Raw genomic sequence first — 14,338 nt, 5'->3', positions numbered from 1 at the left:
AGGAAGAGGTGAGGCGCCGTGGCAGGGAGCTCCGGGGAACCGACTTCAGGATGGATGACCAGTTCCCCAAAGAAATCTTGGAGCGTCGAAGGATCCTGTTCCCCATCAGGAAGAAATTTCTGAGCGAAGGGGCCCGCGCTGTCATCTCTGTGGACAGACTCTATGTGAATGGACAGCTCCACCGCGACCCAAACGTCACTCCCTGGCTCTTCTAAACCAGATATGTATCCACACCCTTTACACTCTCTGCACAGGTGTTAGTTTATGCTTATATGTGACACACTGGGCATAACTCACGGGGCATAAAGGTTTCCACTTTAGATAAAATCACCACCAGTCTCCTCAGCAGCTTCAAACCTGTTCATGATAGGTTTGTTCTGTTTCTACCCTCCCTGTTTCCTTATTTATCCCCCCCCTCTGCACTCCTTTCCCTTTTTTCTTTTTTCACACACTATTCCCTCCCCCTCACCTAAGCTGCCACATAACTCAGCCACTCTGCAATAGTACTGATCTGCACAACACACTCAGACACTCAGGATGTCCAGCATTACATCACATGCACTGTACATTACACATTAAGCCTCATAGCAACATCAAGCACACCATTATGTGTACATATATACTCATTTTTGCCTCCATCAATAACATACAGTTTCTAGCATTCACCTCAACAGCAGCATGTCCACCCTAAGGTTAGTTACTTGGAATGTGCACGGAGCTGGAACCAGAGAGAAGAGACTGAAAATAATGAGCAAATTAAAAGATCTCAAAACGGATTTTGCGTTTCTTCAAGAAACTCATATGTCTAATTCCTCAGTGAATATTCTCGCCACAGCAGATTTTCCCAACGTATATTCAGCCTGTTATAATTCTAGACAGAGAGGAGTAACAATTATGATAAATAGGGAAATTAAATTCACAGAAACTAGTACAGTCATAGACCCAGAAGGAAGATTTATAATAGTCACTCTTTCCACCCAAAATATGCAGCTGTGTTTAGCTAATGTGTACGCCCCCAATGTAGATGACCCTTCATTCTTTCATTCCTTCTTCTCTGCGCTATCTGAACATACAGACAAATCGCTAATCATTGCAGGTGACCTCAACATGTGTTTAGATCCAGAGATGGATAGGCTAAATAACACAGGAAATCTTAGAATCTGGCAATCCACAAACACTGTTAAACAGTACATGGAGGATTTTGGTCTTTGTAATATTTGGCGTTTATTCCACCCCACGAAAAGAGTTTATACCTTTTTCTCCACAGTTCATCAATCATACTCCAGGCTAGATTATTTCTTGGTTAACAGCTCCTTGTTGAGCATAGCTACGAAAGCACAGATCCACCCCATTACTATCAGCGACCACGCACCGGTTTCCCTGACTCTTAAAAACAAAACATCACCACCTTCATTAAGGAGCTGGAGGTTCAATACATCGTTGCTCAGAGACCCTAACTTTATAGATTTCTTTGCTAAAGAATGGTCCTCATATCTTCAAAATAATGACCACCCAGGTATTTCCTCGTGCCTTTTATGGGAGGCCGGGAAAGCAGTCATGAGAGGGAAAATAATCGCCTTCTCATCCCACAAAAAAAGAAAAGAAAACTCTAAACTAGTGGATTTAGAGCAAAAAATCAGATTGTTAGAAGAAACCTACAGCAACTCCCCGGATGAACAAACGCTACAACAAATAAGGAAAGTAAGAATTGAATTAAATGAAATAACTAATCAAAGAACACAGTTTTTATTCCAGAGACTACGCTTGGAGAGGTTTGATCACAGTAATAAATCTGGGAAATATTTGGCAAATCAACTCAAAATAAACAAAGAGAAGACAACTATTTCATCAGTCATAGACCTAACAGGAAATGCAACACATGATCCAGCTGCAATAAATTCAGTTTTTAAAAACTTTTACCAATCTCTCTACTCATCCCAAATTAATCCTTCTGACAACGACATCAACAGTTTTCTCAATAGCATAGATTTGCCTAGACCAACAGAGGAACAAATCACAGCCCTGGAGTCCCCTTTTACTAAAGAAGAGCTACATAAAGCATTAACCAACATGCCTAGTAAAAAAGCCCCAGGACCAGACGGCTTCCCAGCAGAATTTTATAAAGAGTTTTGGCAAATCTTAGCTCCCATTTTTCTTAAAATGACAATAGAAATTAAGGACAACAATTATCTACCTCCAAATATGAATTCTGCTAATATAATCTTACTTCTGAAACCTGGGAAAGATCCCACATCACCATCCAGCTATCGACCCATATCGCTGATTAATGCAGATCTTAAAATAATCTGCAAAGCTTTGGCGGGAAGGCTGGAGAAGGTAGTTCCCTCTCTAATACATCCTGACCAAACAGGTTTTATAAAGGGTAGACATTCATCTACCAACATGCGCAGATTAATCAACCTCATAGATTATACAACCATCAACAACCGAGAAGCAACCATTTTGTCACTGGATGCAGAAAAGGCATTTGATCGGGTCAACTGGAAATTTTTAATAGCCACCCTGAACAAATTTGGCTTTGGAAAATTATTTATTAACTGGATTAAAAATACTATATGCCTCTCCTAATACTCGTATCAGAACAAATGATCAAACATCTCCAAGCTTTAATTTACAAAGAGGAACCAGACAAGGCTGTCCACTATCTCCGTCTTTATTTGCACTATTTATTGAACCTCTAGCTGCTGCTATTAGGCAAAGTCGAGACATTGAAGGCATTCAAACCAAAAATTTAGAACACAAAATAAGTCTTTATGCAGATGATGTTTTACTATTTACTCCTAATTCACAATCTTCCATCTGCCAAATCATCTCCCTAATTAATAGATTTTCCTCAGTCTCAGAATACTCCATAAACTGGTCTAAAAGCACAATTCTACCAATTAATTGCAATTATCTAAATCCGTCATCTATTAAAATACAAACAGGCAACATAAAGTACTTAGGTATAAATATCTCCTCTAGGCTTTCTGATCTACTCAAGCTAAACCTCACCCACTACTTAAAACAACCGAGGCTGATCTCACTAGATGGAAAACTCTACCCATTTCTCTAATCGGGAGAGTTGCAACCATAAAAATGATGATTCTCCCAAAAATTAACTACCTGTTTTCAATGATTCCTTCCAAACCTCCAACTACTTGGTTCAAATCATTAGACTCATTCATTTCCCAATACCTCTGGGAAGGTAAACCCCCACGGATTAGTTTAAAAACCATTAAAAAACCTAAAGATAGAGGAGGACTAGGCCTTCCAGACTTCCAGGACTACGCGAACAGATTGTGTTATGTACAAAAATGGCTGAATCCTGGTGTGCTAGATGAATCCTGGCTACCATTGAACAAAATCTCTGTGATAACCTAGATATTTCTAATTTACCTTTCTTCAGTTCTAAAATTAAACAACACAAATGCTTCAGAAGTTTAAACATCAGCTCATCCTTAACAGCCTGGTGGGATTTTCTTAAAAAAAACAATCTCACATTATTTCCATGTAAACTTACCCCCATTTGGAATAACCCTGACATTTTGATTAACAAAAACATGATTCATTTTGCTTCATGGAAGAACAAAGGAATCCAGCAGTTCCAGCATATAATTCAGAATAGAAAATTTATGTCCCTCTCAACGTTATCCTCAACCTATGGAATTAATATAAACAAATTTCTAGAATATCAGCAGCTTAAATCAGCTATAAGCACTAAATACTGCCTGACCCAAATAGACCTAGACCCTCCCCTTACAGTAACACATTTCATGGACCTTAAAAATCCCAAACTCACCTCCAAAATTTATAAGATGTTATCAGACATAGATGAAACCATTTACTTACCCATGACAAAATGGGAGTCTGAGCTATCATTGAATTTTAGTGATCAATTTTGGCTACAAGTCTGTTTGAATGCCTTTAATATGACCAAAAGCCCTAATCTGCAACTTATTCAATACAAGATTCTCCACAGAATTGACTACACCGGACAGAGGTTATTTAAAATGGGTCTCAATCAGTCTGCTATATGCACACAGTGCATAGGTAACAACATAGACGACTATTTGCATGCCCTGTGGGTCTGTCCACCTGTCCAATCATTCTGGCGTAAGGTTTGTGAGGATTTATCAATCTGGTTTAATCATAAGATTCCTGCTTGCCCCAAATTCTGCTTATTAGGTGACCTGAATAAGATCAACATGGAATCTAACAAGGCTTATATGGTTCTCACCGCTGTATGTATCGCAAAGAAAACTATCCTCCTAAACTGGAAATCTAAAAATAATCTTAGCATCAACCACTACAGAAACCTCATGTCAGAGCATATTAGTTTAGAGATAATGTCCTCCACAAAAAACCTGTCGGCTTCAGACTCTCCCTGGCTCCAGCTGGTTAGTCACATCACCTAGTAGGGGTGGGATGGTGATAGGTTGAGCCGGGTCCTGGCTGGTTGGGTGGGCCGGGGTGGGTTTGGGGGGATGGGCTCTGCCGGGCCTGTCGTTCTCCCGGCTCGGGGCTTTGGTTGCCTGGGTGGGGTGGTGGTGGGGGCGCACACTCTGCCGTCAACTTGGCAGGGGTTCCTGGGCGGGTGCCTTCTGGGCGCAGGGTAGGCAGTGCGGCTGACCGGGAACGGCGGCCGGGTGCCGTGCTGGGTGGCTGGTCGCCGTGGCGGGGGCTGGGGGGTGGGCTTGGGGCTCTGGGGCCTGGGGTCGTCTGCCCATGGCCGGTGTTTCGCCTGTGGCCGGTAGTTGGCGCGTGGCCTGGCCCCCCGGGGGTAGACGCCGCAGTCACAGCAGGGGTTAATGGGTTCACTTGGGTGGGTTTATTTCATTATTATTATTATTGTTATTGTTATTGTTATTGTTATTGTTATTATTATTATTATTTTATTATTATTATTATTTTATTATTTATTTATTTATTTGGGGGGGGGGCCTGGGGGGGCAGTGTGCTAGTCCTTAGGGAGGCCAGGGTATCAATGGTGGGGCTGGATCCCCTGCCCCTCCGTTCTGGCACCGGGACCCTTCCTTGCTGGCTGTCTCTCTGCGCCACGAGGTTCTGGCCTCCAACTGCGGCTGGCTTGCCGTTTCTGGCTGCCCGGCCGCTCTGGGAGGGGGGGCGCCTACCGCGGCCGGCTGGGGGGCCGGTCGCTCGGGGGAGCCTTCTCCCCCGGTTGTGCCCATCCGCCCGCTCCTCCCCGCTCTCACCCAAACAAATATTGCACACAGGCACATAGGGCCCCGGGATCTGGATGGGAGGGGTATGCTGGCGGGGCTCACTGGGGATGCCCCTCTCTGGGTTCTCGTTGGCACCCGCCCTCCTCCCCGCTTTTTACTTGCATATTTGACACTCTGATTCATCTAGGGCCTTGTGGAGAGGGTCTGGTGGAGGGGGGCACGGTGAAACATCCGTGCTCACCTTTCGCTGGCCCCCCCCACAATTTTAACTTCCTCTGTAGACACACACACTGCATGCTAGCAGCACACACACAGCAAATACACACAACTCACAGAGGGACTCCGGAGTGGGGGGCTTTGCGGCTTGGCAGCGGTGGAGCCCCCCACACTGGTGACCTCCTATTTTACGTGCAGCACACACACAGCACTCCCACACCTCCATACATGGGTGGGGTCGGGGGGGCGCGGCCGGTCTTCACCCGCCTGGTCCTCTCAGGGCGGCCGGGCTTATGGGTATCCTGTCGGCTGCGGGAAGGGTCGGGCATACAGCGCTGGGGGTCGGCCGGCTGTGGGGGGGGGGGGGGGGGGGGGGGGTTACTGCGTGGCGGCGGGGGTAGGGAGGGTAACCAGATGATTGTGAGTATGTGTGTGTGAGTGCATGGGTAGGACGGACCTGGGGGCTGGCTTGCTGGGACCCTCTGGGGCTTTCCCTCCCCATCACAGAGAGGGGAGGGCACTGAGAGGGTTGGGGAGGGAGACTCAGATATTATGGCGGGGGGGGGGGGGGGGGGGGGGGTGTAGTGGGTAGGGTTGTAGGGTTATTGGGGGTGGCTGTGGGTGCGTGGCGATCCCTGGGTTGCTAAGGTCGCGTACCTGGACTGGCTTGCGGAGACGGGGCGCCGGTCGGGTGGTGGCCGGCTCATGGGTTCCGGGGGCCCTGGCTTCGTCCCTGGCCTTTGTCTCGGCGTCCGGCGCCCGGTGGCCCCTTTGGCTGCCGCCTGGTACAGCTAAGCGCTCCTGTCTTGTGGCCTGGGGGCCGGACACTGGGTTTGCTTGTGCCTTTGGGCATTGGGGGGGCCCCTGTAGGGGGGCCCTCTCTGTGCCTGGCTGGTGGGGTGGGCGGTCCCCTCCTCCTCCCCTCCCGGGCTGCCTGGGTCCGGATGCTGGGGGGGCTTCTGGCCTGGGGGGCTCTCCTCCCCTCTCCTGGTCTGACTGGTCTGGCTGGGTAGGATCTGGCTCCCCTTATGAACACACGGTTCACGTCGGCAGCATGCATGTATCTCCACCCCCACGTGCACGTGCACACTGCCACACTGCTCCCTGTCTGCTTCATCCCTCCTCCTAACCCACAGTGTATTGATGGACAGATTTTTTTCGCTCATCTTAGTGTCAGATTTTCACCTTTGATGTAACATTTGTCTTTCCAGCAGATCTGGTATAATTGTTACAGCTTAAAATAATAACTTATTCAAATCAGTGCTTGTATCCCCCACCTTTTCACCTTTCTTCCTTTTACTCTCTTCCACCCTCCCCTCACATTCTTCCCCTCTCCCTCCCCACACACACTAAATGTAACATATAAATAAAAAATAATACGACACAAAGGGGTTTATACAAATCTACATTCTAGTTTCTTGAAGCTATATAACCTCTTTTTGTGATAGTAAAACCTGTCCAACACAAAAAGCCTTCAGCTCTAATCTGTTTGCTCAGCTGTTGGACAGAACAAGTTAAAAAGAAAAAAAGAAAGAAAAAAAAATGCAAAGTGCATTTCTTTATTTACAGCAGGGATAGGCTCTAGCATCCCTTTGACCCCAAATGTGAAAAAAGCGAGTCTAAAGAATTGATAGACTATGCATGTATGGATGGTTCTCATTAACACCTGCCACATTTGCTGAGACTTATTTTTAAAGAGGTTTTGTTTAATTTGAGTATATGCTTAAATGTATATCAAAGTAGAAGTTGTGAGGGTTCTGTGGTTTGTTTGGTTCTTGGTTATGTTCTGAGTCACACTGTTTCCCGGTCCATCATTTTGGGTCCTCAACCACCAGTTCCTGACAGAAACTAAGTTTCCATTTGAAGTAGTTTAGTATTTTTGTTGTATGAAAAGCAAGGGCATTGCTTTAGTAAAACATTATTATGGATGGTGCCAAACCAACTATAATAAATGGACCTTTGACTCTCTTAAACATTTCTTTGTAGTCTTTTATGATTTGCATTCAGGTCCTCCTGGTCGAGATCAGTCTCGTCATCTAAAGGGTTGCTCAAAATGCAGCTCCACTTGCTCCCTACTCTCATTTCAGATCAAAATGTCATCTGCAAACATCAAGGTCCACAGAGATTCCTGTCTAAACTCATCTTTCAGTCTGTCCATCACCACAGAAACCAGAAGGAACTCAAAGCTGATCCTTGGTGCAGTCGCACCTCCACCTCTAACTCCTGTCACACCCACGGAACATCTCACCACTGTCTTCCAGCTCTCACACGTATCGCACAACTCCAATTCACTCCTACAGAGGGACATAACAACTGAGAACATTCAACATCACATCTTCAAACTACAGACTCCGACTCATCCCCCTTATTTGACCCTCTCTTCACCTCCAGAACATTATTTAACTCCTTGTTCAGGATCAGCCCTTCTACATTTTTCTATCCATCCACACCATGATAAAAGAGCTTGAATCTTTTCTAAATATTTAAGTTCCCTTTCCATCTGATGTCTTGAACACACAGAATATCCACCTATCTTAATAAATACCAATCACGCTCCAATATTTTAGTGCAGGAAGAGTCCATAGCTGAAGGTCAAATTTGGAGTGGAGTTAAATCCCTTTCTGGCTCTCTGTGATGTACTATGATTATGAAAAGGGAGTGATGAAAGTGGGGTTACAGTATGACTTCAGTAACACTTGTAGTGTGTCATATTTGTAGTTAGAAAGTTTAGGTGGACCAGGTAATGCAATTAGATAGACAGGCAACGAACTGGAAAGTAGCATAAGGACTGTCAACTTTCTAGTAATGAAACTGGGGAGGTGGCTGGTTCAAGTACTATGAGGAGCAGGTGCCTAATATTAAGTTGATTGCCAGGTGGGGCAGAACCTCCACAAGATGGAGATGGAAAGGAATAAATGAATGAACATGATGCGATGTTAAAATTTCAGAAAGTGGATGACTGTGCAATTGAAGTTCCTATTGAGGTCACATGTAGGAAAAGGCTAAAAACTGGGGGTATAAAAGGAAATAGATGTGTAAATAAGCCTTACTCGCACAAAAAGATCCCATTCTCCAAATTCCCTCGGAAATCCTTGTCTCCAAAAGATCTCCCTGTGGCAGCCTGTAAGTAAAAACAAGAGGATTTGTAAAGGAGGGCAGACTGTATAGTTTGGTTAATTTCAAATTATGACCCACAGAATCAAACCTGACAGCCCAACACTCCTGTAATGATCTAATCTTTGCCTTTCAGCTCCCTTTAGGAGTCACCCCCAGCAAATCTTCCATCTCTATCCAACTCTCTCCTCTTCATCCTTCTTACTCAAACCAACCACCATGTCCTCCTTCTTTACTTGCATGAATCTTCCCATTGGTCTTCCTCTAGGCCAGGAGCGTCCTCACTTTTTGCAAAAAGGGGGCCAGATTTGGTGAGGTGTAATTGTGTGACAGCCAGCCATTTGGCCTGCATTCTTGAACTAGTTTAATAAGGTTGCATGTAAATGAGGGCTGTATGGTGGCGCAGTGGTTAGCGCTCTTGCCGCACAGCAAGAAGGCCCCTCAAGTCCCAGCTGGGGGACACCAATGGGGGAACTTTTCTCCGTAGCTTCTCTCCAGGGACTCGCCTTCCTCCTACCGTTGAAAAACATCCTTCATAGGTTGATTGGTTACTCTAGATCAGCCTTTCTCAAAGAGTGGTCCGCGGACCACTGGTGGTCCGTGAGCGCCCCCTACTGGTCCGTGAGGCGGCACGGCGGCAACCGGGAAAGTTAGTCTGCCTTGGAGTTGAACGTCAACTTAAAATATGGATCAGTGGCTTAGGACAGGGTCGCTTAAAAGAAACTCAGATGAAACATCTGACACAACTGTAAAGGTGCTACGAGTTGATGAAAATTCGAGTAGTTCCGTTAACAACGCTACGGAGGTCCAGGAAGATGTCGCTAACGTCATAGTGAATTCATCAAAAGAGACCCCGCCGCAAAGCAGTGAAACTCGCCACCAGCGTGAAAAATCCACCGCTAAGGTGAAATGAAAATATCACAGCGACTACATACAGTTCGGGTTTTTTTGGACTGGAGAGGAGGAGGATCCCAAACCACACTGTGTTTTGTGCTATGAAATGTTAGCTAACGAGGCTATGAAACCTGCAATACTAAAGAGGGATCTGGAAACTAAGCACAAGGAGTACCAGGGGAAACCTATTGGATTTTTTTGAAAGAAAACGTGAGGAACTGAAGAAACATACGATGAAAGAGACCTCCCAGTTTTTTGCACCTGGAGAAAATGCGAAGGCTACAGAGGCGTCATACAAGGTACCCCTCTTGATTGCTAAAGCAGGAAAACCTCATTCAATTGGTGAGAATTTAGTTAAACCAGCTGCAAAGGTGATGGCTAACATGTTGTTTGGGGGAAAAGCCGACGACGAAATTAAAAGGATTCCTCTCTCCAATGGTGCATAAAAGCTATGGCTGAAAGTGTCGAACATCAGTTGGTGACACGTTTACACCAAAGTCAGTTTTTCTCACTACAATTGGATGAATCTATCGACCTGGGGAATGAAGCACATCTGTTGTGTTTTGTGAGATACATTTATGCCGGTGGATTGCATGATGAGTTTCTCTTTTGTCGTTCCTTACCAACCAACACAACAGGAGAAGCAATTTTTCATTCACTCAATGATTTCATTGTGAAGAATAACTTGGACTGGTCAGGATAGGTCGGGATTTGCACCGACGGTGCAACCTCAATGACTGGAAAACAGAAAGGCCTCGTAGCGCACATTCGCGCAGTAGCGCCATCTGCAGCAGTAACACTGTTGCATCCACCGTGAACAACTGGCTGTGAAAAAAATGCCACAGTGCCTAAAATCAGTACTGGATGAGAGTGTGAAAATAACTAACAACATCAACGCAAAACCACTCAACTTGCGTTTTTTTAAAGCTGTGTGTGAAGAAATGGGAAGTGAACACACAGAACTCCTTTTTCACAATGAAGTACGCTGGTTGTCCCGTGGAAAAGTCCTCACCCGTCTGTTTGAACTGTAAGATGAGGTAATGTTATTCCTGCACCATAGTGATGAACTGTACGACAGAATGCATGATTTCCAGTGGCTTGCAAAGTTGGCTTACTTGGCTGATACTTTCAGCACTCTCAGTACTTTGAATGTGGCACTGCAAGGGAAGACTGTCACCATCTTCAATGTCCAGGACAAAATTAAAACTACACGCCTCAAGATGGAATTGTGGTGTGGCCGTCTCGATCGCAGAGAATTCAACAGTTTTCCAACACTCGCTGATTTTCTCCTTGCTGCTGGGGAGGATGTGGATGGGAGCACAGTTGCATTCTTCAAACAACATTTGCAAGACCTACACTCACAGCTAGGAATATATTTCCCAGAATTAGATGCAAGCTTTGATTGGATCAGAAATCCATTTGGGGACAAAACGCACATTGAGCAATTCACTTCCAAGCTTTCACCAAGAGAGGTTGACAGCCTTGTGGACATTGCATCAGATGGGACACTGAAGACAACTTTCAGGGAGAAAGGTTTGACTGACTTTTGGCTCCACATCCAACCTGAGCATCCCCAGCTGGCTGACTCTGCTCTGAAACTGTTGATGCCGTTTCCAACTACCTACAACTGTGAAGTTGGATTTTCCACACTTGTTGGCCTGGAAACAAAGCAGCGCAACCCAATTAGTGTGGACTACGATATGAGACTGAAACTCTCCAGTTTGGAGCCAGACATTGCTTCACTCATGGCCCAGAAAAAGCAGCACAATTCTTCCCATTAAGATGGCAAAAAAGACAGTGAGTGAGTAGAGACTTTGATATTGGTAAAGCTGTTGTTTTGGGAGCAGTTCAGAATTAGGTGGTCCGTGAGTGTTTGTGTTATGGATTAAGTGGTCCTTGGTCTGAAAAAGTTTGAGAAACACTGCTCTAGATTGACCATAGGTCTGAATGTGAGTGTGCATGGGTGTGTAATTTGTGGCCCTGCAACAGACTGGAAATGTCCAGGAAATTTTTATTTGAAAAAGGGGCATCTGATGATTCGGTCAGCCATCTTCAAGGGAATTAAAAAAGGCTTATTAATTAGTTTGTCAAATATTTTAAAAAGTTGAAGAGGTAAGTACTTGAAACTGAACAATTTGATAGTTTAGTGAGTTGAATAGATGAAGGGGTTGGAGAGCTAGGGATGTCCAAAAAGTGAACGGAAGGTAAACAGGAACCCTATTGTGTAAATGCTCCACAGCATTCACACAATGAGCTCCTGCTGCGCTGCAGAAAATACGTTTTAAGAAACGACACCGGATTTTTGATTTTGACTGAAACCTGCAAAATCAGAATACAAGAACACTGAGAACGCTTTTTATAAATGAAAGAATATATAGTTGGAGAGGGACTTTAAATGTCACTCTTTTCATAGAGGAAAACCTCTGAAATGAGTCCTGTAAACAAATACAGACTCAGTTCCTGTTTTTTGTGAATAAACGCTTGCTCTTTGTACAACTTCTTTATTTATCTTTGCCTAGCAACATGTTATCAGCAAAGATGAGCAGTTCAGTGCTGATGTCAGTCTGAAGTGAGGTTGAATTTGCAGAGTTCCTGGGATTTAGGAACAGTCAAGGTCTATTCAAATGATTGGCCAAAAAACTTATTTTAAATTTGTGGTTCACAGATGTATGTAATACTAAATAAATTGTTAAATTTTGTTAATTATTACATTTAAGTAAAAATCTTAAGCTTATTGTTATGTCTTCTGAAATGTCTGCAGGTTCTCTTTTTGTGTTTTTCTTCTCTTTCTTCCAGAAATGATCATTTTCATAAGCTCATAAATAACATTAAACAGGACAACCATAACTATAAAGGTTTTATGGTTAGATTGTCCTATGCACACACTAATACGCCAAGATACTTTTTATGAAATTAGTCATTTAGAGTTCCTGGGCTTCTGCTCTCCAACTCCCACCCTGCATTAGCTCTTTTGGTCCATGCCAGCACAGAGGAAAGACTCCACAGTCACAATGAAAGCTTCACTATGCTGGCAGTGGTGACGGCTTGTGAAAGGGTCTGGATGACTGATTGTAGGCAGATCCCACTCCTGACCTTTGGCTGAACTTGTGAAGCCCCATGAGTTGGGGGGCCCGGGTCAGATAGATCTTCAAATGAACCGTCAGATTTTTTTGTGTATTTGTTCATGTCTGCAGAGCAGGTTATAAAACTAAAAACTTTCAGTTTGCTATCCAGTTATGTTCTAGAACTGGAAGTCAGTAACCCAGGGCATCCTAGGGCATGGGTGCCACAGTTGGCACGCAGAGGGAAAGACAGTGGCTTTACCTTTTGGTTTCAAATATAGTTGCAAAAGATTTCAACTTTGACCTATTTTCCTTGTGCAATATTCTTATGAAAGCACTTTTGAGTTAATGCAAAAATATTTTTTAAAAAGCTATCTGGCATGCTGTTTGTGAACAAAATAATATTTCAAATGTATTGGAAATGTTTTTGTATTTCTTTGTATTAGAGTTTGCATTATAGTTGGTGATGGCACAGTTGTTAAGGAGAACATTTTGAATTGGCACTTCATGTCATAAATGTTGTTGACCTCTGTTTGAGAACAATATTTAGGCAGTAAGAGTGTGTTGGTCAGCTCTTGTCAGTACGAAAAAAAAACCCTATGTTGCTTTTCTCTTTTCTTCTCACTCATGTCAATAACTTTCCATCACAATGGCCATGTTGTTTACTGTTGTTGTTGCTCTAGTAGGTAGTGCCAGAAGCATTTAGAGATTAAGTTCTTGCCAGGATGAATTAACAGATTATTGGCTGTACAGGAGAAGTGTTTACGTGTGCTCTTTGACCTGGATGCCTGTGGATGGATTTGGTGGGGATTACACAATACACTTCCTGTAGTAAAACTCTTCAAATTGTTTTGACTACAGTTACCACGTGACCAGAGAACAGTTGTAGGTAAGGAGTACATCTTTGTTTTCTTCTCAACAGCCCCTCAGTTCAATGCACTTCAGCAGGATGGTCACACTTTGTCTCTAAGTTTGGAAGTCAATAGGGTTTCACTGACATTAGCCAGGGAAGTCAACACATGTCTGTAAATCCCTTAATTAAAAATAGATTGCTGTGCAATACAAGGATTTTGAATGTGACAATGTGCCTTCTTTCATTATTTTAAATGTGTTCTCCATCATGATAAAAAGGCTACAAAGACATGTTACAAACACCAAAAACACCATTTTCATTGGAGTGGGTGTTTAAGACGGATCATTCAATGGTAGAGTGAGGTTTTTTTTAAACAACTAAGAAGCTTAAAAGGATCACCACCAAAGGCCAGTAGAGTGAAGGAAAGAGCATTACGTAATAGGGAATGTCTCAGGTACTGACAGCTGAACTGTCAGAAAAATCAGTGCTGGAGAGTGACAGTCTAATCCCACAACTGTAAATGAATGAAGATCAGTCAGATGACAACATCTTATTCAAGCTCAGTCTGTTGTGACAACAAACAGGTTTCTCATCATATTTTTTAAAGTAAAAACTGACATATAAACGATCCTAACTCCTGAAGCAGATCGTTGGCTGGATGATCTGTAAGCATGTTAACTTTGATCAACATTTGACAACACAGTAAAAAATAAGTTCAGGGATCAGAAAAAATATTAAGCGTGAATCAAGACCATAGTGAAGTAGTCATGTTATAAAACAAGAGGATTTTCTTTTTCGTTTTAAGGGCACTTTTCCAAACACTTTAATAAGGCTGCTTTGTCTAACTCTCACTGAGCATACAGTCAGATAACTTCACCTTTAACAGTTTTTAAATGTCTTAACGGTCTTGCGCCTTCTAATTCATCAGATCTTTTAGTAAAGTATGAACCCTTGCGGTCCCTGAGATCCTCTGGCACTGGTCTGTTAACCATTCCAACTGTTAAATTCTAAAA

General features: G+C 43.7%; 1 protein-coding gene across 18 annotated transcripts in view; it reads right to left on the bottom strand.

Moving 5' to 3' along the window:
• The window catches only part of LOC101156235 (LIM and calponin homology domains-containing protein 1), a 101,129-nt gene that overhangs the window by 64,605 nt on the left and 22,186 nt on the right, over positions 1-14,338 (bottom strand). For all 18 annotated transcript variants that reach the window (XR_013658455.1, XM_023959453.2, XM_023959454.2 and 15 more), the window contains exon 2: positions 8,453-8,523. Coding sequence is in view for 17 of the 18 variants with exons in the window: in XM_023959453.2 (XP_023815221.1) it covers positions 8,453-8,523 (71 nt within the window). In the remaining variant the exon portion in view is untranslated. The remainder of the gene's footprint in view (positions 1-8,452; positions 8,524-14,338) is intronic.

Source organism: Oryzias latipes, chromosome 10, assembly GCF_053564925.1.
Source record: "Oryzias latipes strain Hd-rR chromosome 10, Olatipes_Hd-rR_3.1".
NCBI lineage: Eukaryota > Metazoa > Chordata > Actinopteri > Beloniformes > Adrianichthyidae > Oryzias > Oryzias latipes.
Note: the sequence above shows the minus strand (reverse complement) of the source record. Positions and strands in the feature narration are given on the sequence as shown.